The following is a 24,531-nucleotide window of genomic DNA, read 5'->3' as shown; positions in this document are numbered from 1 at the left end:
TGCAGGCCCGCCACGCTAAGCCGCTCACGCATCCAAGCCTTCTCCCTGAGGAGGAATCAACTCAACTGTTGTACCGCCTGGCAATGGTCCTCGATCAGCTTGGTCTATCCATCTGGAAGCGTCAATAGATATGCTGATAGAGAGGAACATGCGTTCGCTCCGTCGTTCAAGTTGGGGCTACAAAAATCACTACAGAGAGCGAGTACAAATTCGCCTCTGCACTTCCAGGATGCAGTTGGGAGAGCAGCACCGGAGCATCGAGCCAATGCGGAATTTACCAATCATAATTGAGGCCGTCGTCACTGGCCCCTAGTCTATGTCAATCGCTCCCCAACGGGGCTACGTAGCACTGTTGTCCTTTCACGGGCGGGGACTGTCTTCCGCTCATTTTCCCAGCTAAGGCCAGCGGGAATTGGTCGGCCTGGGGAAGTAAGTACGGTCAAGACTCAGAAACCATATTCGTTGAAGGATTTGTTTACTGTCTAGTGCCTGTAAGCTTCGCCCTTGTCACAGCAGATACGGCGCACAGCAGAAGTGGTTGACAGTGTGGGAGCCATATCGCTACTGAGGCACCTTTAGCCAAGCGAGTGGTTACAGGTTTTTGGCTTATAAACCAATCATTCATAAAGAGTGAGCATCTCGGCCCTCCATCTTCTCTTACTGCATACGCCATGGTACAATACGGATACTGGTTTCCGGCGACTAATAAGAAAGTGAGCCGCTGGAGATTCACGACGACTGTCTTCACTTATTTTCCTCGATTCCCTTCCCGCACAATGTATCATATGATCGTGGGTGTGAGTCGACAGCAATGGCACCGACGCCAAGCCAGGCCCATACGCTTGCACTTCTGGAGCGGATCGGAGGCTGCTTAAGCCTTGTCGCCGTTTTTCTCATCTTCATTGCTTATGGGCTCATGGCGCGTCTTCAGAACCCTCGGAATACCTTCATTATCATGGCGAGCATCGCCAACCTCGGCGCAAGCATCGCTTGTATCATCGCCAGAGATGGACTCGCAGCAGGCCAAGATTCTGCGCTTTGCAAGGCGCAGGCCTTTATGCTTCAGATGTGAGATACCTCTGTTGTTACACATAATATCCTGAAGTTGAACTCCCAGCACCAGCGATACTGACGCATCGATTAGGTTCATACAATCCGATGCATGGTGGGCACTTGGAATGGCTATCAATGATGAAAAAGTCCACTCCACCATAACCACTCCACTGGGACCGGACCATGGCCCGGGGCCAGTGCGTTGTCTGCTTCGGAGGACCATTTACTATCGCTTTTACGTTACTTTTCATTTCAACACCAGCTCATGGTCCTGCTTATGGCCAAGCATATGTGGGTTTATTTTTGTTGCCTAACAACTGGAATACTCGCATTAACTATTGCATAGATTTGGTGCAGCGTCAGTGATAATTGGTCAAACGTTCGCATCTTCGCCTCTTTCACCTTTGTATGGCCTCTTCTCGTTGGATCAGTCGTCTTGAACTTCATCGTTGGATACCATATATTTCATTCGAGGAACCAAGTCCGCAACCTGTCGAATTCAATGGTAACCTATGTGCTCGTCCCCGACATGACTTTTAGTTGACACGACCCAGGGCTTAACCAACACTGCAACACGCTCCCACCCCGAGAACACTGTATATCCGGTGGTTGTCACTGAATTCCACGTCACTCGCGGGCCAGTCTCCCCCGTTTCTCTGCCTGCGCCAGCACACACGCAGCTAACCTTGGGGCTTCTGGAAACCTCGCTACACGAAACACCGAATCAATATTTGTCGACAACCACGTCGCTCAAATCCACTCCGCGAAAAGCTCGAGTACAACGCGGCATAATTGCAGCAAGAACCCTTGTATTTAAATGCCGCCTCGAGGACCCTGTAAAGAGGGTATATTTAAGAGCTACGTTTCTCTTCACTTTGAGTGTCGTCGTTTCGTGGACACCGGTTTCTATCAACCGCTTTCATAGCTTCCTGTATGGTAGTTCTCCTTTTCCGTACCAGGTTGCGACTGTAGCCCTTCTGCCACTCCAGGGTGTATGGAATGCTGTTATTTTCTACATGACTAGTCATAAAATCTTGCGGGATTGGGCGCAGGACCAACGAGCTCGAACGTGATTAATGAGGCGGGGATGCAGAGGCCACTTAGAGGCGCAGACACGGATGAAGACCAGGATCATACTGATTTGGGAGTTGGAATTGAACTAGGTCACCTAAACAGAGACCAACGAAGTAGTCGCGGATAAGAGCAATATCATGGAAGAAGAATCTTTATGGGGACGAAAGACGAATTATACGCGGGAGTTGACTTGAGATGCAGCAAATAATTATAGATGAACCTAGTCGGCTAGTTGCTTAAATGAAGCGACATGGAGTCACTACTTATTATAGCGGTCAGGCTGTTTGCAAAGCTTGTCAACGACGGCATTCATACAGCCACTATACATAGATTCAAGGTAAGCCGTTAGACTGTCCTTTGCAGCTCCGTCATCTACCTTGTTTAGTTCTTACTAACCTTTTCTAAAAAAAAGGCCAGAGAAGGACTTAGAGTTCTAAATATGCTCCTTAGATACCTATTAGCGCGGAGTACATAGAGCTCTATTGGCCTTAATAAGGAGCTCCTGAACTGGCTTATTCTAACTGCCTCTATTTAGGCTATTATTAAACCAGATAATATAGATAGAGCTAATCCTAAAGCCCTCTAATATAGATATTTTTATATAAGGAAATTAAAGAAACTTGCCCCTATAAGAGGTAATAATAGCTGAAATACTATTAATAGGAGTATTAATAATATAATTAACTTTTAATAGCCTTTAAGGCATTATAGGCTTAGTGTTACGGGCACGAATCGTAACACTTAGATATTTACTAGGGGTAGTAAGTTTAAGATAAGGGCTAATATATAATAAAAGCTATAGCCTTAGTTTTATAAAAAATTCTAATAGATATAAAAAGAAAAGCTATGCTATATAATTATATTTTATATTAGGCTAATAATAAGTATAAGATTAAAAATTAATTTTAAAAGGTTAATAAGATTTTACCTAATAAATATACTTAGTAATATTAAAGTCTAAATATATTTATTATCTTAAGCGCCTTATAAATAGACCTTATAGTACTTATGGATTTTTAATTTATTCCTTTAGCGAAATTCCTTAGTAAAACAGATATTTAAGATCCTTTAAATACTTTAGCACTCCTAGCATCCAGACAGTCTAGAGGCCAAGCCTCTATATTCCGGATAAAATATAGCTAAACTACGGCTATAATAATATAATATATCTTCTTTAAAACCTATTAATATCTTATAATATAAAAACTACTTTATTACTATAAGATAAAAAAAGATTACTTATACTAATTAATATAAATAATAAAAACTTTTTATATTTTATATTTTAACTAATTAACTTAACTATCTAGAGGTATGCCTTATCCTTCCCCTCCCTAATATCCTAGCTAAGCCTAACTTATAAGCTAAGTTTATTTTTAAATATACTTTAAAAAATTATAAAATACTCTATAATAATTAATATACCAGCCAGGCAGATATAAGCTCTCTTAGCTGCCTTTAGGTCTAAGAAGCTTTAAATACCTAATTATACTTATTCTTCTTTAAAGAGGTTTAATATTAGTTTTATTTATATTTTCTTTTTCTTAGAATTTCCTATAATAATTATTTAAGAGATTCTTAAGATAGTTAACCCTAAGATATATTATCTATACTTCTAGGTAAAATAAGATAATTTATAAGATATAAAGTCTTATAGGAGTGCTAAACTTAATATTATAAATGCCTATAAAATAAGATTTACCTAGACTAGTAAATTAACCTTAGAGGATAATAAGCAGGTTAAGGTATTAAAGGAATGTTTAGATACTTTATATAAGGGTTTTATTAACTTAATTATAGAGAAAGTATTAAATTAGATTTTCTAGATATGCTTAGCAGTTAAGAAATAATTAATTAGATAAAGACAGGTAAGCTTAAGGGATTTCTTATGCATATGCTTATTGCATATAATATGCAAAAGAAAATATTAAAGTACTGTTCTAGGTACAGGGTGGCTGCCATATTCAGACCATAGGCCATTCTTTACCTAATGCACTCGTAAACTGCGCATTCCTATTTGCCTTAGCTGGTAGTGCGACGGTGGCAGTTCTTGTCTCTTCGAAAGCTGCAAGTTTGGGGCCAGATTATACCTTCTTCGCCTTCTTTGGGATGCTCTATTTCTTAGATCGGAAGAAATGGTAACGTAAAACCGTATCAAAGATGTCAAAGACAATATAAGCCAATATAACACTAAAGTTCCGCCAGCGCTCGCTCAAGTAAATTCGGACCCCGGCCAGGAATTGATCTGTAACAGAGAGGCTGCAATATTGGCACTGGGAGGTCTTCAGGCTTCGTTTCTCCAACATAACGTGCCATGTCTTGAAATAAGAGTCAATGAATAGAGGGGCCGCCAAATCGCGAAATAGTCTGCATGCTAGTCGGATGGGGAGGAGATCCTCTGATGCAAGTTCCCGAAAGATCAAGACCTTTATCTCGGCGGGTAGGCGAAGCCGTGAGGCCATCGCGCCTTATCGTACTTGACCGATGCTGATGACGGAGGGACGACTTTGCTCCAACCGTGAGCTTCACGTGTCTTCGTGTTTCCTCTCGTGCAGAGTGGGGCGAGCGACCGCATTTATTCTCCATCGTATTGGCTCAAGCCGAAAGACAAGGATACCGTCCGCGTTTATTCGCAACGACATTGGTCGCTTGTTGTAAGCCACCGACAAGGGTACAAAACCATTTCGTAAGCAACATTTTGGCAGGGTTTGGTCAGGAGATGGATTGACTACGAAAAATGGTAAAGAAAGTGAATGCAAAGGTGCATATGTGTATAAAAAGGCTCACGATACCCATTGGCAAATTCATTACGCCTTTGGCTACCGTTTGATGCAGGTTTTGACTTGTCCTTTGACGCGGTCGATTTTTGGCGGATTTCGATCGTATTTTCTGGCCGACACTCAAATTTGACAGATCCTCGCAACCCGATCCCTATTTGCACTTATTGATGTGGTTACGTGCCTTATGCATGGGTAGTGACATCATCAATCTGATAGCTGACGACTAATTCTAATGCAATCTCTAGCAAGCTTCACCTTACTTATATTTCAAATGCTATCTCCTCTGCCTTCGCCTTTATTTAATAAACGTCTTAAGACTGTTCACCGTGTCGACAATACAATCCTTCAATGGTCGATAGCTGATACCCAAGACCTCCTTGGACTTGGTATTATCATACCCATACCATCCTGTGGGAGGGAAATCACCTGGCTTCAATGCGTCTCCCGTCGGCAAACCGTCTCGAAGTTCAGGGAATTCTTCCCGGATACATTCCACAATGTCCTTGTTGGAGTACTGTCCTGGAGAAACACAGAAACGCTGGCCAGCTGCCTCAGGTTTCTCAATTGCTAGAACGTGTGCCAATGCCAGGTCACGGACGTCCACCCACAGGAATATCCCAGTGAATGGGCAGCTATCCTTTGCTTTACCAAAGGCAATGTCCCGAATGCGCTCGTTGGAAGTATTCAGTCCATCAAGATCCTTGATATGATGAACTATAGGACCGTAGACCATGGGTGGGTTCATCTGACAAGTAATAATGTGTGTGAGTGTTAAGTACTTGGACCTTTTTGATAGTGTTCTGGATTATTTTGTCTAGCTTACACTTGTGAGGGAATAGTGGGGCTTCTCCTTTTCCACAAAGTCCCATGCAGCTTTCTCCTAATTAATGATAGAGTAGTCAGCGTGATGGTCGAACCTAGGCGTTGAAACTGTGAACTTACAGAGAAAACTTTGCTTGCGCGGTAGGCATTAAGGGGGTTGGAAGTAGCCTCTTTCCAGGTCATGTTGTTCCAATCCGCCTTGGTTAAGGTTAGCATGGGTAAGGGTATAAGTTTTTAGACATCAATAAAGCTGTTACCTCTGTGAAAATATATGTCTGAGGCTTTAAAAAGTCCAGGATTGCGGCGCCCGAAGATGTAACCACCACTCGCTTGACTGACGGAGCATTGTTTTTGACGGCCTTGAGGAGACCAACAGTACCGTTGAGAGCTGAAGAGCAATCTCATAAGCAAGTAGTCTTCCAGGTGGAATTTTGGGAAATCTGGGGCACATACCTGGATCCAGGAGATCCTTCTTAACATCCTGAACACGGAAATGGAACGGGCTGGCTGTATGGATCACAGCCTCGAAAGGTGGATCAGAAACAACCGCCTCGTCGAAGGCTGGATATTATATAGAGTTCACCAGTTAGCTCACGTGGGCCGTTCAAAAGGGAAAACAAATCGACCAAAAGGGATAAATAAACATGTAGCCTACCATCAGGCGCGGAAATATCAGGCACAATCACAAACTCCAGATTCTCCTTTGAGACACCCGGGTGGGATGCTTTGATCTGCTCTGCCTTTTCCTGTGAGCGGACGGTGGTCGCAACAGAATGCCCGCGTTTAAGCAGCGCATCTAGAATGTGAGCGGCAATAAAGCCACTTCCACCAGTAAGAAGGGTCCGCGCCATGACTGCTAGGCTTTGTATCAATCCGTGAGAGTTTATGCGAAAGTTTAGTCTGTCGCTGTAACTATCGGTGTGTGTGTCGCTATCGTGGGACGAATGATTTCACCATAAATTAAGTCCTCCTCGCGAATTCCATCCTGTGCTCTTGGTCTTACTTATATTAAGTCTGACTGACGTACGTCATTTTGGTAGCTGGTCGACAAGACACGAGCCCGTTGGTGGGGTTTTCTTTGTTGACTTCTAAGAAGACCCCGGTCCCTGCAGAGGGGCTCGGTTTTAGGACATACCTGATGATTATTCCGGCCAAGGAAACCCGATCCCTGCAGAGGGGCTCGGCTTTAGGACATACCTGATGATTATTCCGGCCTGAAACCTATGAGTTAGGCTAAACGCGGGCAGGACGGAGGATCTTTTCAAGACACGTTTCTCTTGCCACACTTATACAGCCTTCGGGGTTAGGACCGTCTCCGAAGAGAAGCGCTCCCATGTCGTACGCCGAAGCCACAAGTCTTGTTGCTCGACAGGCACAGTAGTAAGTAAATATTGCTTCACTACTTCAAGCATGTATCAGTCTAAGCCTAAGTATTATTTTGCGAGTGATCTGATTGAGCTGCACAGCCTTTAGGATATAAACTCTTTTCACACACATACATTATTCTATAGATTAATCAAGGCAACAGCGTATACATAATACTGTAGATGTGGAGGCACTTTAGAGCTCAAGAGATCTGTCTCCAGAGGATCATCCTCGAGAGGCTCTACCCGTGCCCACTGCCCCCCACGTTTTCGTACTTTTTTCCCCACTTAACGATTGTGTGCGGGGCGGCCAGGTCGATCTGATGTCGCATATCACTTCCACTATGCAATGTGAAACGCGGCCCATACCTTGGGGTTATAATCTATGATGGTCGGAGGGGTCAGGGTTGACCTGTGTTCAAACAGAGCAAAAAAGCAGATCTCGACGCAACACCTTCCAACCGTAGTGATACGCGGACTAAAAAATATACCACGCTGTAGTAAGAACTTCTATCAGTTAATTTAATCGAAGAAAATGCATTTTTTCTATTCGAGGCGACCTATAACGGCTAAAAAGTTGACCTTAAAGTGTATATAGGGTAAGCAGCTATTCAAGCGGGCTCTCTCCCCTGCTTCACAGCAACCAATCAGTAATCGTTTAAAATGCATGGTATCCCTGCTGTTTGCTCGTGAACTAATGAACGCTTGTTTAAAAGCGAATACCCCTGCGAGTACCCACTTGCGACGTCCTGACTGATTTGTAAAATCGTGCACAAGAGCAGTTCGTTCTACATAACAAATTGATGATGGGCGCTGGATCGCAAACAAAGTTACCCGTTGGCTCGAGCCGGGGGGGGGGCAACTAAGCAAGCTTAGTTGGGCACAAAACCGTGAGATATGCATAAAAGGGTGAGATAGGAGGAGCTAATAAAATAAGAGATAATAAACCTAAAAAATACTATAAAAGACGAAATAAAATAGCTAATAAATATTTAAAAATAATATTAATATATTATAAAGCTTATAGAAAAATTAGAATTTTAATTTAGAATTTTATTAGCTTATATAGGCTATTAAATATTAGTTTTAAATATTAAGAAAATTTTTTATAATTCTTTAATAATTAAAGAAATATTTTATAAATTAAATAATATATTTTTTATATTTATTTATATAATTATATTTTTAATTTAAGTAATAATCTTAAAGATAATTATATTTATATTTTCCTAAGTATTATTTAACTATATTTATCCTTAACTTATATTTCTCCTACTATATTATCTTTTAACCTAATCTAATTTATTACTAACTTACTAAGCCAGCCTTAGGCTGCTAATATTTATAGTTTTTCCCTAAATGCTAAAACCTTCTATTCTTAATTTATCTTTTCCCCCCTTTTTTCCCTCTTACTTCCTCTCCTTTACCCTGCAATAGCCCTTAATTCTTATAATAGAATATTTATACTATTAATTTAACTAACTTAACTGCGTATTTTAACTCTATAAACTATACCTAGTATAGATTATAACTGCTGCCTAATATAATGCTATTAATAAAGGCCTGTTATTACCTTCATATGCCTTAACCCTATTTTAAGCGATTAGCTAGGTCTTTTAATGCCTTTATTTAGCCTATTATATATTTAATAAGGGATATATCTTTCTTAATACTAAGAAGCTATATATAGTAACTAAAGATCGCGAGATTAACCTGCTATATTAATTATAATTTATTAATATATAGTAGGTATTTTCTTATAATTTTATAATACTGCAGGAAGGAATATAAAACAAGGATATACTTAAACTTAAGCCTATTAATATCTATTAGAGGACTTATTATATAGTTATTAACTACTAAGATTAGATAACTATAACTAGGTTAATTATTATTAATAATAATTATATAGTAGCTTATCTTATAATAGAAGTTAAGGTTCTTAGCTTATTTTAATATAGTCTTTTAGGGTTAAAGCCTTAGTAGTAATTACCTTAACTAGGTGATAATAAAGAGGGCATTTAGCCTTCTAAGGATAAGGAAAATATCTTCTTTATACTTATAGATTAAGGCTACTTATTTAATTAGATTTTAAGTCTTAAATAGGATTAGCCTAAGGTAATATCTCTAAGAAGAGGGGTAATAAATCCTAGAGAATAAAAAAAGAATAATAGATAATCTAAGTTAGGTTTAATAGTCCTAACCTGGCCTAACCTAGTCTAAGCCAAACTATTTATTATAACCTAATACTAAAAGGCGCTTACATTACATATACCTCACCTTATTTTAACCAATTATGACGTGGCTCACGCCTTATCCAGAACATTCCTTAAGCCTTGCAAACCGCCTCACAATACAGACTCACGACTCGCCGTAAGCCACCTATTATATATACAGATTCATTTCGCAGTAGATAGAACTTAGCTCACTAGCTGTCAATAAGACTTCTTTATATTAATAAGCCTAATAAGCATTACTTAATTATTAAGAGATATAATAACTAACTCATTTCGTTTAACGCCCTTCGCCATCTGCAAACATAAACCTAGTACGGACTAGTTTCCCTGTTTGAAACCCCATTCATCACACTATTAGTTATCTTAAGGTTTGTACTAGGTAGGTGGAGGAGAGGCAAAGACTACAGGAGCATAGCAGACTTTGCAGCTATTGGGGTCATGGTCTCTTGGATCGAAGAGCTCGACCTCGATCTGTTGGCCGCTAGAAGGCAGGACATAATTCAGGCATGACCACCATACCAATGAAAGACTCTGACTTGAGTCAAATAATGTCCTAACGCAACTTCAAGCCAAGAGCAATGCCACGATAAATAGAGAAATAGTGAGAAACCTGTAGCCACAGTTTATTTGTGTTGAGGTAATGAGCGACAATTGAGTTAATGAATGGGGCTGTGATTATCAGCCTACGTCCCCTTTATCTTTCCCTGGAAAGGCTTCCCTGTCACCAACTCGAGCCATGTTGGCTAGACAAGCCTTAGCTTATTAACGAGTCACAAGTTTGTACGCTCCATAACGTTGAGGATTAACCTTGAGCTTGCCATTGGTAGGTCCTTCAAAAACGTCCGGGCTACCGCTGCAAGAGGTGCCACTGTAAAATTGTTCACTTAGCATAGAATTCGCAATAGGTCCAGAAGAATTCCACTTACCCATAGCAGTACAAAGAAACGTTTACCGCACTTTTGATCTCAATGCCTTGGATGTTGCTGGTTTTCATTAATGACTGCAAAGGTACACGGGGTTTGTAGTTATATTTACGGAGATCCCTCTAGCTGGGTGCATGTGTTGAGGTTAGCGTCGTGGGTTCGGTCACGGCCGCCCTTGACATCCCATTTCACCTATTATTATTGGAGGTTAGTAGCTAATACAAACGACCCGATAGATGTGAGTTCAGAAGGTTAAGACTTACGTAGACAGTATTCTGAATCGCATTATCATCAAACTGGCTCTCTTCAATATGATTCTCAGGCACGGGCTGTTTGTCGGACATGATGAGATTTTTTGGAAAGTGAATGGCAGTGGAATATGTTGCAGAACTTGTTTGATGATGGATGAAGAACTTAATGGAAACAAGCTTGATATTTATGTTTCTTGGATTAGCCTGTCTACTAACAGCATCCTTCTACTCAACGCATTACTCAGGCATCAGCCCCCGTCTCAGATAATCTATCGGACTTGGTGCGTGTAGTTACCTCTTTCAATTCTCTGCATATGCATTCCCACGACAAAGTCTCAAAGTCCAGGGATTCAAGAAACCTCAGCTACGTTTGTCGCAGCCACGTTGTAAATCTTCACCGCTTTAAGTTTCATACACCGTCTTGAAAGATGTAATATCTCCTTTCCTTAAGTAACGCTCAACGGCGATCTCGGAAACTAGCCAAAGATACTCCAGATCATGTCTTGGTGTAACTTCGAGACCGCAAAAATGTGCAAAAGCCGGCTGCATATCAACTCGAGAGCAATGATGCATAGATTTACAGGAACTGTCTCAACTCTGGAAGGCAATAGAATGTGCTCAATACTTGTTTGATGTATTGAAATATGTACCATTAACTCATCACTTGAATATATCATAATGGCAAAATATAACGCTGCTATTTAACACGAGTGTATCTCATTTCGCACGTGTTTTCTTCAAAGACCTATCTCCCTACATAGTTTATATACACTAAGACTACCATCTGTCAAAGACTCACGTAGTTCTTTCTCCAACTTCAAGATAGCCTGACGGGAAGGATTAGATCGGGAATTTGGCCGGTGCCCCGTGCCGTGCCGTGCCGCATGCATGTCACTACATTTCAAGGGACTAAGGCAATCAACCCCTCATTCAAAAGCAAGCAAGGCAAGTTAGAGGCTGAGTGAAACCTGCACCACTTGAGGTCCCCTCCCCCCTCTGTCTTACCCGCGACAGCCAGTAACAGCTTGGTATGGAATCACGATTCGATGAGTTGGAGCTACACCGCCTTTTCTCTACTATTTACTTGACTTGAAGCTAGTGACTGTCTCAGATGCATATTCAAGTCCAAGATACTATCTGTCTGTCAAAACACGGCTAATAATTTCACGGGCGCTACTAGACCTCCCGTGTATTCGTGCCGCCCTGCGCCGCAGCACTCCCGTGCACATTTTTCAGCCGCTTGGCTACTTTACGACGTCGGCATTTAGTTGATGGATGTCATTGGTGGGATCGCTCGCGCAAACAGATTGGCTGACCCGCTTGCTCCGATTGACGCTTGCTGCAGTAGCTCCCAGATCGAGAGTGGATTAGCCTGGGAATCTTGTCCAATGCTATTGCCGCGGGTTTAAAAACTTTACTTCACATAACATGAGCCGGGGGCTTATTCGTTCCTGACATACTAGACCTTGGTAGCGTCTTGCCTGATGACTGAAGTGCAGACTAGCAATAACACTTTAATTTCAAAGTAGGAATAGTCTTCTTATACGGGTACATAACTCGTTCGTATATAAGGACACTTCTTTTACAAACTGGTAACAAAACTTATATTACGTGGCTTTAAAGATCAGTGCAGTGTGCTTACGAATGGGTGGTTAGTGTCTTACAGCAGCGGGTTCCGTTCGTATTGCTATCGAATAGAGCAATGGCATATGCAAAGCTAACGCAGTTACCGACTCATCTGAGAGCGTGGTACGAAGTAGCAACAGTGACGCGTAAGTTATCGGCGATCTCCCATATATTCCTATCGCACAAATCCGAACCCTAATACGGATGAGGCAGCCAAGCCGTTGGTAGCAAGGCCTCGCTCACAGCGCTGATATGACGTGAACTGCGAAGGACAAGGCAAAGCTTAGACCCGCGAGCTGTGCATCCATCATCGTCTCACTAAGATCAATGATTAGCCGGCGAGACGCACCAGTCCCCACAGAGAAAGCACCGACGAACATGTGTACAAAGACTACCGTATGGCAGAAAACCGAGGCTGAGTAAAGCTTGCATATTACATATCCTGTCAAGCGTCTGCGAGAATATTCAATTTGGGCAGCCTGATGCTTTAGATACCGATGCAGACGATGCGGCCAGGGGGGCAGGCATAAAAACCGACAGTGAAGTTAGAGAGGTGCAGCGGCGCCGGCGGCCGGGACGAACATTATCGCTCGGAGAAAGCGATTTTACCTTACTCTACCAAGAGAACAAGCTAAAGTCCGCGATCACCAAGCCAAAAGGGGGGAGCACAAGAAGGAGAACGAGGATATCAGCAGAAGCGGCACGCTTTAGTTAGGCTGCGTATGCAAGGGCATGAAGAGGGAAAGAAGGAGAGGAAGAAAAAGGAGGGTGTGAGGGTCCAGAGGGGTCAAGGTAGGTAAGACGGAGGGATGAAGGAAAGAAGAAAGAAATGAAGAGGCGATACATTATTGGATTACTTTACAATAGGGCGCAGATGGAGGCAGCAGGGCCAGCACTAAACCTGATAAGAAAGGCCATAATACTAATATAATATTTTAATATAACTTTATTAAGGGATCGAAGTATATTATTATATAAAGCTATAATAAAAAGGATTAATATAATTATTTTAACTTTTTTTAATTTATATATTTATCTTATAACTAGGACAAAATTTTAAAATGGGTTATTACTTTAATAATAAAAGTTTACATATACTTTTACCAGTAAATACTTTACTTAAGAAAATTCTTATACCCTGCTTATATTAGCTATATTACTTTATGCATATAGGGCAAGTTACCTTCCAGATTGCTGTGCTGCTTAAAGGGATTAGGAAAGTATTATTATTATACTTTATATAACTAGGCAAGGTTCATGAAAGAAAGAAGCACTTAATTCGGCATTGTCTCGCTACGAAATACGCCACAACTACTCTTAGCTAATAGTCTCCGAAAAAATGATTTTGCCAGCACTTCTTGCACCTGAACTTGGGTATCCTTCTCTGTTTGGGATGTTAAAACATCATCCAAATACAGATAGTCCAGAACCTCATTAGAGAAGGTCCTCTTGAGGTCTGCAAGCGTCCAGCCATGCTTCTTACCAATAGCCGCCATCAACCCCTTGAACTCTGCAATTTCGTTCTTATAAGTTTCCTTTTTCAGTTTTTCTATCCAAGGGTTACCATCAACTGTATAGGGGTACCACTCTTTTGCCCAATGCGGTCTGATAACAACTTGCTTGCCATCGTTGTCCTTGTAGTTTATCCATTTATCCAAAACTTGCTGAGCATAAGGTTCCCAGATATCGGCAACAACCTTCAGGGTCAAAATTTCGATTGCGCAAGTTCCGAGTTTGTGACTGCGTTGTGGTGCCAAAGTGACTTCACTAGAGCCCATGATTCGCATTTCGAGGGGCATCCGCATGGGACAGGTTTTGATGTTGTCGTAGCACGTTATAATGGCGTCCCACCAGGCACGTTGGACATTAGTGTAATCACGTTCGTTAGTTGTGCCTTTCTTCGCGTGAAGCTGGGGGCATTGTTTAACGGATGACATCAGGGAATGAGAGACAGCCAACTCACTGGAATCTCGACCTCCATATCGCGCACCCGAATATTTTGGACACCTCGTTGAAAGTGAAGGGCGTTAGGCAACAGCGTTCTTATCGGCTTCTCATTCTCTTTCCGCTCGTCGAGATTCTTCATTGCCAGCCATGCTGTGTTTCGCGATAAGCCTCATGTCAAGCAGCAAGCGATCAAACTTACACAGGAAGCTAGTTTGCATGTAAGGCTTGGTCTGTAACGCCTCAATCTTTTGCAATATGTCCTGCCCTATATTCATGATTGTAGTCCCAAGAACCTGAATGAAGGTCTTTGCATGGCTCGGATAATTGACAACATCATTCGTTCTCTTGTCCGTTTTCCATGTGTTCACCCACACTTGACTCGAATAGGGGAACCAGAACCATTCGGCATAAAAGTCCCCGTTTGCACGGCGTTCGAAATTCTGCAGCGATATCTGTTTCTGTTGTTCTGTACGGGGTTTTTTGAGAGGCCCTGGAATATCTGAGTCTTTTATTTCAGGAGGAGGCGGGATGGCATCGACGACATCCAGTTTCATAGGATGCATGACGGCTGTTGACATTGCATCACATTCAAAGGTTATGTGAGTGACAACACCGAGGAGCCCGAAACAGCCACTGGCTGCCCTGAGCAAGTTGGCATCCGCCATGTTGACTATGCGTAATTTACCATGAACATCGACGTATTCGAGACATCGTACAAGATCGCTCAATGTCGGATGATTAATGCCAGCGCCATGACTATGAAAGATCAGCTTTTATGTCAGGCACAGAGCGCATCACGTACCAAATGGTTGCGTTACTGCCACCAAAGGTGATCTCGACTTCGATAATATTCATTGGCAAAGTAACATCGCCTTCGTTGATACACCAGCGGCGGAACTGCTCATTCGTAGTAGCCGTACCAACACGAACATACTTCTTGCCGTCTCCCAGAGCTTGACCGCTTACATAGGCCGCATCCACAACCTTGATGTGATTGAGCTCGGTCTCCTTCGGCTCGAAGAGACTTGAGGGCAATGAAGTGAGATTCGGAAGTACGCCTGCATTGAGTTCAGTTAATGTTGAGATGAGGACATCTCCATTGTTCTTTTCGCCCATTTTATTATTACGTCCAAACACGGGGGCCCAAGAATGCCCTGTATATCATTAGATAATGAAGCCTTTGTACCATTATAGAAACTTACGGAAACCTGACACCCGAACACCTCTATTATTCTGCACAGCGTCACGAACGATGGTTTGCACTTCTGCAACATTCTCGGGATAGTATGTGACTGCAGGTGTGTTCCTCACAGTCCGACCCCAGTTTTCGAACGGCAAATCTGCAACATGGCCCTAAATACATTAGATATTAAAGACTTGGGGCTTTCGAATTGATCTTACTGTGATGAATTTCCTCTGGGGTGGTGCTTCCGTTTTGGGGGGCCTGGAGAATAACCTTTGCGTTTGAATCTCAGTTCTTGATACCACCGAGGCCTCAGCCTCAGATCTCGCAATAAGCTCGCCCGCATCTTCAGCTGTGATATTCCCATCAACAAATTTATCAAATATGAGCTCATTCTGAGGCGGAAGCTGCCCCTTTACATTCTTATATACTTCGTTGTGTGTGGAATCCCGAAAGACTTCAAGGATCCTGCGAGTAAATTCCTCGTTGCTTACATCCGTAGCCTCGTCATACCAATCGGTAATTAATTTATCAAGCCCAGGCAACTCCTTCTCATCCAAATCGCTTGTTGGGTCCTCCACGAGTTTGCCTAGCCCTTGAACAGCGTCCTGCAAGGTCGGGATAAACTCCAGAGTGTGTCTAGGTGCCGCCATGATTAGTAATAACTGAGTTATGAGTGGTCTTTGGCAAATCGTCTTTGTGTGTGGGCGAAATGTGATAGCCTGAAGATCCTCTCTTGATATTTCTTCTAGCAGCTCCTGACTTATGGTACGACCGCTATCTCCTGAGAGCCCATAAGGCTACAACGAAGTACCGGAAGGGGTTGCAGCCAATTGAGATGCAACAAACACGAGAATAGCAGGGAAAAGGTGGACAGGTACGAATTGCAGCTTTATGGATTCTCAAAGGATAGTGGTCTTTTATATACCGTATAGTAGGTTCTGTTGAGCCCATGCTCATTTACGCATCTGACTTCTATAAAGAGATTAGACTTCAATAGTTCAAGCCCTCGAGTTGCATGTGACAGGGTCAGAACCCGCCAGTGTCAGCCGCTCTCCTAATGTGATCCACCAACCGACCGCCCAACACCCTAGTGTGCGCACCAAGGCAGATCTGGTAGTTGTACCCTATCAGAATTGTCAGGCGAATAGCATTTAAACTCTGTTAACCTGCCGAACTTACAAAGTTGGCCCTGGTTCCGTTAACTTACGGAGGTAAGCTGTAAATTTGCGAAAGACAGCCATTTCCTATAATGCGAGGAAAAGCTTAACCAGAGGTTAGTTGGGGAGCGGCAGATCTGGTCGAAAGATACAATCCATGTGGCACTAATAACCATAACGAGCCGGCATGGGCGTGTTTATTATAAACCTATTTAAGCAGCTTTACCACGTTTTATGCAGCTAATTTAAATAATCGAATATACTCTGTGATAGATGCCTTATATATATTTATTTATACTACTGCCTATATAATTAATAAAAGAAGGTAGGTAAGCGCTTAGAGAATCTTAACCACTTCCTTATTACTATGTATCTCGGTTAATTTAATTAAGGATTCCTCCAGGAGATCTGTTGCCTCTTTAGATATAACTGCGGTAGTAAGATTAATGTAGTCCTAGGTGCAGTAAGGGATACTTGTTTAGAGCGTGTAGTAAATAAGATCCTTCCGTTGCCATTATAAGGAAGAAAATAGAGGATTTCCCCACCTACATGCCTCGACTTATTAAGAATCTCCATATCATCGACGTCATCAACAATAAGAAACCAATTTCTTGCACCTTTCAAAGTAGGATACTGTCACACTAATTGGACCATCCCTATTGCCAAATTGAACTACAGCGGCAGGAATCTCGGTTCTTCTCATGCTATCAAACATCCCAGGCTATTCATGCGAGCGTTAGTGGCTGCCTAGCTGCCTATGAAATGGAAAACAACTACTGAACATGTTATCTTGAGAATTCCAGTTTAGGCTCGAAGGCCGGTGTATGGTCCCTGGATCCAAAGCATGGGTGATGTGTTGATGATGTGGTCAAGCGAATACTTCTATCCATCACTAGAAGCGTACAAGAGATCCCATACTCAGTCAGCATTTCCAACTGGGCCGTCAGCGAATGAGTGTGACAAAAGAGGTGACGAAATTCCACGAGTAGAAAGGCAAGTTCGGGCTCTGCCTTTCGCAAGTCCAAGCAGCTTTTAGTCAACGTCAATGGTGAACTTCCCTGGTGTCTTGGAAGCTGGAAAGGTAAATGGTAGCTACAGTAGTAGTGAGTGGGACATATTGTTTATTTATCTTGTTATCCGGGTTTACGTGTTTGTAATTGAGGAATTAATGAGGTGTCGAAACTTGAGATATACTGGCAAACATGTAGAACTTAATAATAGTAGTAGCGGACTTGTAGTGGACTTCTAACGTGATCCATGACAAATCTGAGGTTAGCTTCGTATATGAGTGCTGACAGGATGCATCAGTTGATCTTTCGGAATGCCAAACAATCAGATAATCCCACTTAAGTCGAAAGGTTCGTCGGGAACGGTGACATAATCCGCCACGCTGTCAATGCAACGAAGTCTCAGAAGAGGAGAAAGGCTGGGTACTGCTACTCTGATCAGTTAGTTGCGGACGCAAACAGTAAATATGAGGTTTTTCAACATGATTATTTATAATAATATCGTAGTGCAATACTGAATAAGTGATTAGTACTGTTGTAACTTTGCATTTAATAGCTCAGCCTTATATGTGCCATATCCTGTGCTCGTCTCGCACTTAGTTAACACCTAACATCCTCTTGATTCTGGTTCTGAGGTGGTGTTTGGTCCATATCAGGACTCTGGTTCTGATCCTATAGGTCTCCAAAGGGTCTGTACTGAGCTCTTGGGGTGTGCTGTCTACCTCATCCATCTCGTATACGGTCATCATGTGCATGGGCAAGAAGGGCTGGTCGTAGCTCCCACGAAAGGTTGAGTTTATGTTCGAAAAGGTGTTTGGTGAAAATAGTTAATTAAACCTTGCTAGCGGTGGAGAGGGTTTATTGTGTTGATCGATGGAGAAGCCACCAGAATAGGGGGGGACGACAGTACTTGTTGACTGGAAATATTCTGGGCTGCGCGTAAGTAACGTCTCCCCTTACACGAGATATGACAAAGAAACACTTGCGACCGTTATAAACTATGGGCGACTGATTTGGATCAGACGCTGCAGATTCGCGAGATCGAACCTTTTCGTCGGTTTGTTTACGCTTCCGCTGACGCCTCCAACAGATACAGATCAAGAGACTTTTGAGAATCAGGAATACAGCAGCAGATCCAACAGCAATGCCTACTATAGCTCCAGTGCCTAAGCCACCGCTGTCGTCACTGCTCGGTGAGCTCGAAGATGCTGTACTTGTAGCCGCGCTTGCCGATATAGTGGAGGTAAACCCCTCCAGGTCAAGGATGCTTGCCAGTTCTCTTTATTCTTCGATAGGGCAGCCGGTAGGAGGTTCGTCCTCGAGCAACCCTCACCGCAGGGACTTATATCGCAGCATCCCATAAAGGACGGGTCGGTGTCTGGGCAAACCTACTAGACACTTGACCCTCGAGTATTATCACAGCTCTGGTTTTGCCTCGTCAGATTTGTCAGCGGCGAAGCTGGCTATCTGCAGGTGGCCATCGGGACAGATGCCGCTGCTATCGCGGCAGGGTTTGGTCGGATAATATCCGATGAATTCGTTATTGCAACCTTCGCATATATAAAACGTGGCAGAGTCGACGCAATGCGGGCTGAAATATTTCACTGCTACAAAGTGGGAGTTAGCCATTTTTGTCGGGTCACATAATTTATGCCAAGACAATATCGCTATTAATACGTGAGTCTGAGCAGGAGTTGCGCTGGAAGGGGGCCTAGCTCAACAACCATGATTCTGGTGCAGTCTTTCCCTTTACGGCAGCATGTCACCCATTCCAGGCTGCAAGGTTCTTTGTTCTTACTTTTATGCGTATCTGACACACTGCTACTCTATAGGCTGGTTCATCGAACTATCGAAGCTAATCCGAATACCTGATGCTTGTACAGGTTTAGACGCCGTCCAGCAACGGAGAGATATCATGTGGCGCAAATACGTAATACAGGTCAAAGCAATGCTGCCCGCCTGCGCGACACGGTAAAGTTAGTTCAGTTCTGCTTGTAGATTAGGTGAGATTACAATAGTGGGTAGTGGTGTGGACGCCTCGAATATAAAGTAGAAGTATCGCATCGTCTCTTAACCCTACTGGCACGAAACGCTTCACAACTTCAGCCCCCTAGTGAGGCTTTCAGTAAGTGGCGTTTCTCTTCAGTGCCCCCCCTGATGCGTCTGTGCAATTAGTTGCTTCATCCAGTAGACCCGTGAATAAGATGAATGCATGTCACTGATCTTATTTTCAGAATCTTGGTTAACTCGGAGGAGGTCATAAGCCTCCAGTTCTTGCTTTGACCTACGGACCATATTACAGAGCGTCAGAGTTAAGATACAGATTACCGTTTCTGGCGGCCCGGCTTTAAACTACCACTAACCTACAGGACTTTAGCTTAATGCCTTTTGGTTACTTAGATACAAGCTAGAGAAGGGAACGCCGCATCTTTACTATTAATAATAATTTTCATTCCAAACTCTATTACAGCTATATATGCAAAGTGCTAAGTATTCCAAGTATTTACTATATTAACCTTCTTAGATATCTAGTGTTTCCAATTAGATATAAACTCCATTACTATAAACTACCCTTTCCTATCCTCTTTAGCCTTTAATATATTTCTTTTATTTATAGATTAAACACGACCTATAAAGATAGATATTTCTTAAAGTATAATTGTTATTAGTGCTCTAAGGCATGAAATATGTTAAAATAACTTAATAGGAAGTATTTCCGCCCTTACTTAATACTTCTGATGTAGTAAATCCTTAAATTTAGCCCTATCTTCCTACAGATATACCAAAGTATACTACGAGTTTTTTTACATTTAACTCTTCGTCCTGATAGGGCAAAAATTCCATAGTACAACCAAGATATCTTGACTTTGTTTTTATTGCAAATAATACCTTTATCGAGATCGTTCTAACCTGTTATTTCTGCCTTGCCTGTACTTTTGTGCTATAGTCCATTCCCTTCGCACCCTTTGTCAATGGCTAGTAATGCCTAAGATATTAATCACTGTTTCTTACGAAAGAGTTCTGATGCGCCAGCAAGACGGATACTGGCCCGAACTGGGAGTTGTAAAAATTTGAAACCTGGTGTTAGAAAGCAGGCAATATTCCAGGGTACGGCTAGGCAAAACAGCAGTAATTCAACGCTCCATGAATGTGGCAGGACAGTGAGAGAATCTCGTCTCATGGTGAATAACGTGGTAAGACATGGAGATGAAAACATGTAAATAGTTTAATATGACTGAACCCAATGGATCGAAAACGCATCCATCGATCTAATATAAGTGAACTCTTACAAAGAAGCATAAATAATAACCGAATAACATTAGTTCAACCAATTAGCACAAGCCAGTAAAAGCCGAAATGCTCGTGCTCTAATAGTAAATTAATCGGTTGGGCTATTTTTAAGTTTGCGGGGGTGAGCAGCTGAGAGCCGGTATAGCCGACGGGCTACTGTAGCCTTTTATGTTATCCACGATTTATCCGCTGTTGGAGGTGTTGCAAGCCACAAGACTTTCCTCCGTCCGCCCGCGTCATTCATGAGTAATGGCGACTTGAACCTCTTGAGGCATAAACTTCCGCAAGGTCACTTCTCGTTACATCATTCGTGTCGCTCGCGGAATTGATTTACTGAGACCTGACTCAACCACATTCTCATTCTTTCTCACAATGGCAGCACGACACATTACACGAAAGCTTTGGCAGCCCAAAGTGAGAATCCATGGCAGTAATGTAAGCTATTCTGTAATTCGCTGACCTTCCTCAGTTCCCTATGAAACATCAGCGTCGAGGTCTTAGTCTGCAAGAGCATCAATCTAAACAACTGTTGAGAGAGGTAAGTTTATGACATTCCCTGTCTAGAAAGGTATGCGATAAAAAGGCTGATCTACTAAGTTCGGCATCCCAGTGCAGAATGGAAAAGTAGCAACCACGGCTGCCGAGGTGCGGGAGATCATGCGTCAATATGGTAAAGTTATCTCCTTTCTTTTCATGGTATCAACCAATCTGGTATGCTGACTACCTGTCTTGCAGGTGGAAAATGCGTCATCAAATCTCAAATTCTCAAGGGCGGCAGAGGCAAAGGAACATTCGACACTGGATTCTACGGCGGTGTTAGAATCGCAGAGCTCCCGGAAGAAGGCGAGCAGATATCCTCTCAGATGTTGGGACATCGCCTCAAAACCAAGCAGACTTCAGGAGCAGGGATCCTTGTCGAAAAGGTGCTGGTGGCAGAGTTCGAAGAATGCGAGGAGGAGTGGTATCTCGCCATAGCCCTGGATCGCGAACGGTACTCCCCAGTTGTGCTTATCTCAAGAAGTGGCGGTGTCGACATTGAAGAAACGGCAAAAGGCGAGAGCAGTAGCTTGAGAAGCTTTCACTTCGACTACGCTGAAGGCATCACACCAGATCTTCTGAAACGTCTCCGTACAGATGTTGGTGCGAATTCTGCCCGAAGCAGAAAAACTTGGAGCTATCCTGACCCGTCTTTGGGACCTCTTTGTGAGCAAAGACGCCACACTTCTGGAGATTAACCCTCTAGCTCGTACCGGGTGAAGCTAATTTCAAGTGTCTTGACGCAAAATTTATGATTGACGATGCTTCGCAGCGACGGCAGCCCGAGCTGTTCGCCCAGCGAGATATCCAAGCAGAGGTTCCCGAGGAGATTGAGGCACAAACGTATGGGCTGGTATATATCAAGATGGATGGTAATATTGGCAATGTAGTCAATGGTGCAGGTCTTGCTATGGCTACTAATGACGCGATTGCCTATCACGGTGGTGCAAGCGCGAACTTTCTCGATGCAGGAGGTCAGGCTACGAAGAACACTATACAAAAGGCATTTGAGATTATTCTTCGGGATACTCGGGTCAAGGTAATTCTCGTTAATATCTATGGAGGTAAGGGAGAGTTGCTACATCTTAACCCTAAATTTGTGCGAGCTGACATGTTCCAGGCATTATTAGATGCGATATGATCGCTGAATCCATTATTGGTGCTACCAAAGAGCTCGGACCATTGCGTGTGCCGCTTGTTGTTCGGTTACAGGGGACCAATTCACCTGAAGGATTGAAAATTGTTTGTTTTTATTATCTGCTTGCAGGTTCTTTGCTAATATTCTACTAGCTGGAGGATGCCGATCTTGGATTCCATGTTGAATCTGAGTTTGGAGAGGCAGCAAAGAAGGCCGTCCAGCTTTCTAAGTCCTTATAACTTGGCCTTGGTTTTACATAAACTGTATTTTGCTATGTCATGGAAGTACTTAACTAAGTTTCTTAAAGCTAACTTCCTATTATTAACATATATATCATTGGGTGTAATTACTTAATACCCATACTCTGTCTGGTAACATTTCCAATCTGACAGCTTAGTAGCAAGACCTGGAGCCATGGCCAGTATAGACCAACTATCCAACCTCGTAGAATTTGCAGATTACAAATCAGCTTGTATATTCCCTTAGTGCCCTCTTGGTGGCTCCGGTTCTAGGTTAAGGAATGATATGTCGGGACCTAATTGACCCGATCCTTCAGGGATTTTGTTAGTATATAACGAAAGCAATTCGTTCATAATCTGTCCCATGACCCCAGGATGTGGTACTACAATGGCTCCACTATCTGCCAAAGCCTTCGCCTTGGCTTCAGCAGATATATCACCTGATTGCAGAAGTGCACCGGCGTGGCCCATGGTTCTACCTTCAGGGGCTGTCTTACCAGCAACCATCGCTATGATTGGCTTTGGATTTCTCGTGATTCTCCTGTAGTCCTTAATGGCTTCAGCAGCTCTGAGTTCTGCCTCCCCACCAATCTCACCAATAGCAATGATGCCCTCTGTTCCTGGATGATTAAAGAACAGCTTAAGGGCGTCCACAAGTGTTGTCCCTATAGCCTGAATGTGAGCAGGATCCTTTACCCAGAAAACCTCGTTCATGGTGGTGGTAGAATCGAGATCATGATCATAACCTTAGACATACCTGGCATCATATCTCCTCCCATACCAACAACGAGGCTTTGACCCAATCCAGCCTTCGATGTTGAGCCCACAGCTTCGTAACTTAGGGTTCCGCTCTTCGAGACTATACCGATAGAGCCCTTCTTATACTGCTTATACGGCATAATGCCAATACGGCACTGCTCGGGAGCAATAATACCGGGGCAGTTGGGACCAACAAGGCGAGTTTTAGATTGAGTTTTTAGCACATCATGGACACGCAGTATGTCATGTACAGGTATGTGCTCAGCCACGGTCACCACAAGAGGCACTTCTGCCTCTATTGCTTCAATGATAGCAGCAGCGGCGAATTGTGCTGGTACGAAGACTGATGTCGCATGGGGGTTTACCTGTTCCATAGCCTATAGAAGGATTAATGAGTTTCGCTCGTTGTCAATGTTTGATGAGTACAGCGTCGAAGACTTACCTCTCTGACCGTATTAAATACAGGAAGACCCAAATGCTCTTGGCCACCTTTGCCTGGGGATACACCACCAACGACATTAGTTCCATATGCAAGGGTATCTTTGGCATTAAGAGTTGCCTTTTATATTATTTCAGTCGGTTACCTTCAAGGGCTGGGGGAACAAGGTCTAGAATACATACGGCTTTACCAGTAAACCCTGGAGACCAACGGTCAGTCTTTACTTGTCTGTCACACAAATTGAGTCCATACCTTGGTAGATCACCTTAGTATCCTTGCCAATGTTCAAGTTGGCAATGGTGGTGTCGTAGACCTGATGCCTAGGTATGTAAGTTGATAGATATTTGGTGCTCCCATGAGGCAAGAGAGTCCGAGATAGTCGCCAAGCGTCGGCCAATGTTGGGCGAGTTGCCATTGCTTAGGTTAGCTGGTGGATGGTCTTATTGAGGTGCAATTAAGGTCAGTGGTGGTCTATGCTAGCTACAGTACAGTATGTTACAGGACCGAAGTGAAAGAGCAAGGCATTGCCGATGGTCATGATGATTTAACTGGAGCTTTTGGTCATGTGATTTCGGGTAAGCAACAAGTTTGTATGCTTTCAAGCCCTGGTGAGACGGCTCTCGGCTTCTTACCCCGCATGCAACCTTGAGGCCAAACCGGACTAACGGTAAGCTAAGAAAGGTTATTCTATACAAGCGCCT

The 24,531-nt window shown here is 43.0% G+C and overlaps 9 protein-coding genes across 10 annotated transcripts; 3 read left to right on the top strand and 6 right to left on the bottom strand.

The window, feature by feature from the left end:
* The first annotated feature begins 614 nt into the window (after window positions 1-614).
* FOXG_18880 (uncharacterized protein) lies at window positions 615-2,384 on the top strand. The gene is made up of 5 exons (XM_018399022.1): window positions 615-630; window positions 715-1,068; window positions 1,145-1,250; window positions 1,400-1,558; window positions 1,608-2,384. The coding sequence occupies exons 2-5, from the start codon at window positions 812-814 to the stop codon at window positions 2,124-2,126; spliced, it is 1,041 nt and encodes a 346-aa protein (XP_018239482.1). The 5' UTR covers window positions 615-630; window positions 715-811; the 3' UTR covers window positions 2,127-2,384.
* Window positions 2,385-3,992: 1,608 nt separating this feature from the next.
* FOXG_18879 (uncharacterized protein) lies at window positions 3,993-4,605 on the bottom strand. The gene has a single exon (XM_018399021.1). It carries the CDS (start codon window positions 4,587-4,589, stop codon window positions 4,242-4,244), a length of 348 nt encoding a protein of 115 aa, XP_018239481.1. The 5' UTR covers window positions 4,590-4,605; the 3' UTR covers window positions 3,993-4,241.
* Window positions 4,606-5,125: 520 nt separating this feature from the next.
* Window positions 5,126-6,676, bottom strand: FOXG_04682 (dihydroflavonol-4-reductase). Its single transcript, XM_018382710.1, has 6 exons — window positions 6,385-6,676; window positions 6,183-6,290; window positions 5,987-6,117; window positions 5,850-5,927; window positions 5,731-5,787; window positions 5,126-5,652 (listed from the first exon to the last, which is right to left on the bottom strand). The coding sequence occupies exons 1-6, from the start codon at window positions 6,578-6,580 to the stop codon at window positions 5,203-5,205; spliced, it is 1,020 nt and encodes a 339-aa protein (XP_018239480.1). The 5' UTR covers window positions 6,581-6,676; the 3' UTR covers window positions 5,126-5,202.
* A 2,939-nt stretch (window positions 6,677-9,615) lies between these two features.
* Window positions 9,616-10,756, bottom strand: FOXG_04681 (uncharacterized protein). The gene is made up of 4 exons (XM_018382709.1): window positions 10,517-10,756; window positions 10,366-10,445; window positions 10,257-10,313; window positions 9,616-10,198 (listed from the first exon to the last, which is right to left on the bottom strand). Exons 1-4 carry the CDS (start codon window positions 10,595-10,597, stop codon window positions 10,093-10,095), a joined length of 324 nt encoding a protein of 107 aa, XP_018239479.1. The 5' UTR covers window positions 10,598-10,756; the 3' UTR covers window positions 9,616-10,092.
* A 1,450-nt stretch (window positions 10,757-12,206) lies between these two features.
* FOXG_04680 (uncharacterized protein) lies at window positions 12,207-12,845 on the top strand (the record flags this gene model as incomplete). The annotated part of the gene is made up of 2 exons (XM_018382708.1): window positions 12,207-12,276; window positions 12,466-12,845. 2 exons carry the CDS (start codon window positions 12,207-12,209, stop codon window positions 12,843-12,845), a joined length of 450 nt encoding a protein of 149 aa, XP_018239478.1.
* A 559-nt stretch (window positions 12,846-13,404) lies between these two features.
* Window positions 13,405-16,130, bottom strand: FOXG_18878 (uncharacterized protein; the record flags this gene model as incomplete). The annotated part of the gene is made up of 6 exons (XM_018399020.1): window positions 15,479-16,130; window positions 15,280-15,430; window positions 14,880-15,231; window positions 14,277-14,833; window positions 14,094-14,227; window positions 13,405-14,040 (listed from the first exon to the last, which is right to left on the bottom strand). The coding sequence occupies exons 1-6, from the start codon at window positions 15,911-15,913 to the stop codon at window positions 13,405-13,407; spliced, it is 2,265 nt and encodes a 754-aa protein (XP_018239477.1). The 5' UTR covers window positions 15,914-16,130.
* Window positions 16,131-16,289: 159 nt separating this feature from the next.
* On the bottom strand, window positions 16,290-16,504 carry FOXG_18877 (uncharacterized protein; the record flags this gene model as incomplete). Its single annotated transcript, XM_018399019.1, has 2 exons — window positions 16,290-16,387; window positions 16,471-16,504. The coding sequence occupies 2 exons, from the start codon at window positions 16,502-16,504 to the stop codon at window positions 16,290-16,292; spliced, it is 132 nt and encodes a 43-aa protein (XP_018239476.1).
* A 4,437-nt stretch (window positions 16,505-20,941) lies between these two features.
* Window positions 20,942-22,632, top strand: FOXG_04677 (uncharacterized protein; the record flags this gene model as incomplete). Of its 2 annotated transcripts, XM_018382707.1 has the most annotated exons (6): window positions 20,942-21,132; window positions 21,188-21,256; window positions 21,316-21,921; window positions 21,978-22,319; window positions 22,376-22,497; window positions 22,546-22,632. In XM_018382707.1, the coding sequence occupies exons 3-6, from the start codon at window positions 21,432-21,434 to the stop codon at window positions 22,630-22,632; spliced, it is 1,041 nt and encodes a 346-aa protein (XP_018239475.1). In that variant the 5' UTR covers window positions 20,942-21,132; window positions 21,188-21,256; window positions 21,316-21,431. The 2 variants fall into 2 exon arrangements, with proteins under 2 accessions (XP_018239475.1, XP_018239474.1); XM_018382706.1 differs by having other exon boundaries at window positions 20,942-21,256.
* FOXG_04676 (succinyl-CoA synthetase alpha subunit) lies at window positions 22,593-24,337 on the bottom strand. The gene is made up of 5 exons (XM_018382705.1): window positions 24,083-24,337; window positions 24,013-24,029; window positions 23,834-23,950; window positions 23,390-23,768; window positions 22,593-23,297 (listed from the first exon to the last, which is right to left on the bottom strand). Exons 1-5 carry the CDS (start codon window positions 24,243-24,245, stop codon window positions 22,876-22,878), a joined length of 1,098 nt encoding a protein of 365 aa, XP_018239473.1. The 5' UTR covers window positions 24,246-24,337; the 3' UTR covers window positions 22,593-22,875.
* Window positions 24,338-24,531: the final 194 nt, after the last annotated feature.

Source organism: Fusarium oxysporum, chromosome 4 (assembly GCF_000149955.1).
Source record: "Fusarium oxysporum f. sp. lycopersici 4287 chromosome 4, whole genome shotgun sequence".
Classification (NCBI taxonomy): domain Eukaryota; kingdom Fungi; phylum Ascomycota; class Sordariomycetes; order Hypocreales; family Nectriaceae; genus Fusarium; species Fusarium oxysporum.
The sequence above is the reverse complement of the archived record's forward strand: the minus strand, read 5'-3'. Positions and strand labels throughout refer to the sequence as shown.

Bases quoted from the DNA above. Each gene is read 5' to 3' on its own strand.
- FOXG_18880 (XM_018399022.1), top strand. From the start codon at position 812: ATGGCACCGACGCCAAGCCAGGCCCATACGCTTGCACTTCTGGAGCGG. The intron at 1,069-1,144 runs GTGAGATACCTC...CGCATCGATTAG, and splicing joins CAGGCCTTTATGCTTCAGAT to GTTCATACAATCCGATGCAT. The intron at 1,559-1,607 runs GTAACCTATGTG...GACACGACCCAG, and splicing joins GCAACCTGTCGAATTCAATG to GGCTTAACCAACACTGCAAC.
- FOXG_18879 (XM_018399021.1), bottom strand. From the start codon at position 4,589: ATGGCCTCACGGCTTCGCCTACCCGCCGAGATAAAGGTCTTGATCTTT.
- FOXG_04682 (XM_018382710.1), bottom strand. From the start codon at position 6,580: ATGGCGCGGACCCTTCTTACTGGTGGAAGTGGCTTTATTGCCGCTCAC. The intron at 6,291-6,384 runs GTAGGCTACATG...TATAATATCCAG, and splicing joins TGATATTTCCGCGCCTGATG to CCTTCGACGAGGCGGTTGTT. The intron at 5,788-5,849 runs GTAAGTTCACAG...ATCATTAATTAG, and splicing joins GCGCAAGCAAAGTTTTCTCT to GAGAAAGCTGCATGGGACTT.
- FOXG_04681 (XM_018382709.1), bottom strand. From the start codon at position 10,597: ATGTCCGACAAACAGCCCGTGCCTGAGAATCATATTGAAGAGAGCCAG. The intron at 10,446-10,516 runs GTAAGTCTTAAC...CAATAATAATAG, and splicing joins CGATTCAGAATACTGTCTAC to GTGAAATGGGATGTCAAGGG. The intron at 10,314-10,365 runs GTAAATATAACT...AATGAAAACCAG, and splicing joins ACCCAGCTAGAGGGATCTCC to CAACATCCAAGGCATTGAGA.
- FOXG_04676 (XM_018382705.1), bottom strand. From the start codon at position 24,245: ATGGCAACTCGCCCAACATTGGCCGACGCTTGGCGACTATCTCGGACT. The intron at 23,769-23,833 runs GTAAGTCTTCGA...ATCCTTCTATAG, and splicing joins TATTTAATACGGTCAGAGAG to GCTATGGAACAGGTAAACCC. The intron at 23,298-23,389 runs GTATGTCTAAGG...TTCAGGCTATAG, and splicing joins GGGAGGAGATATGATGCCAG to GGACAACACTTGTGGACGCC.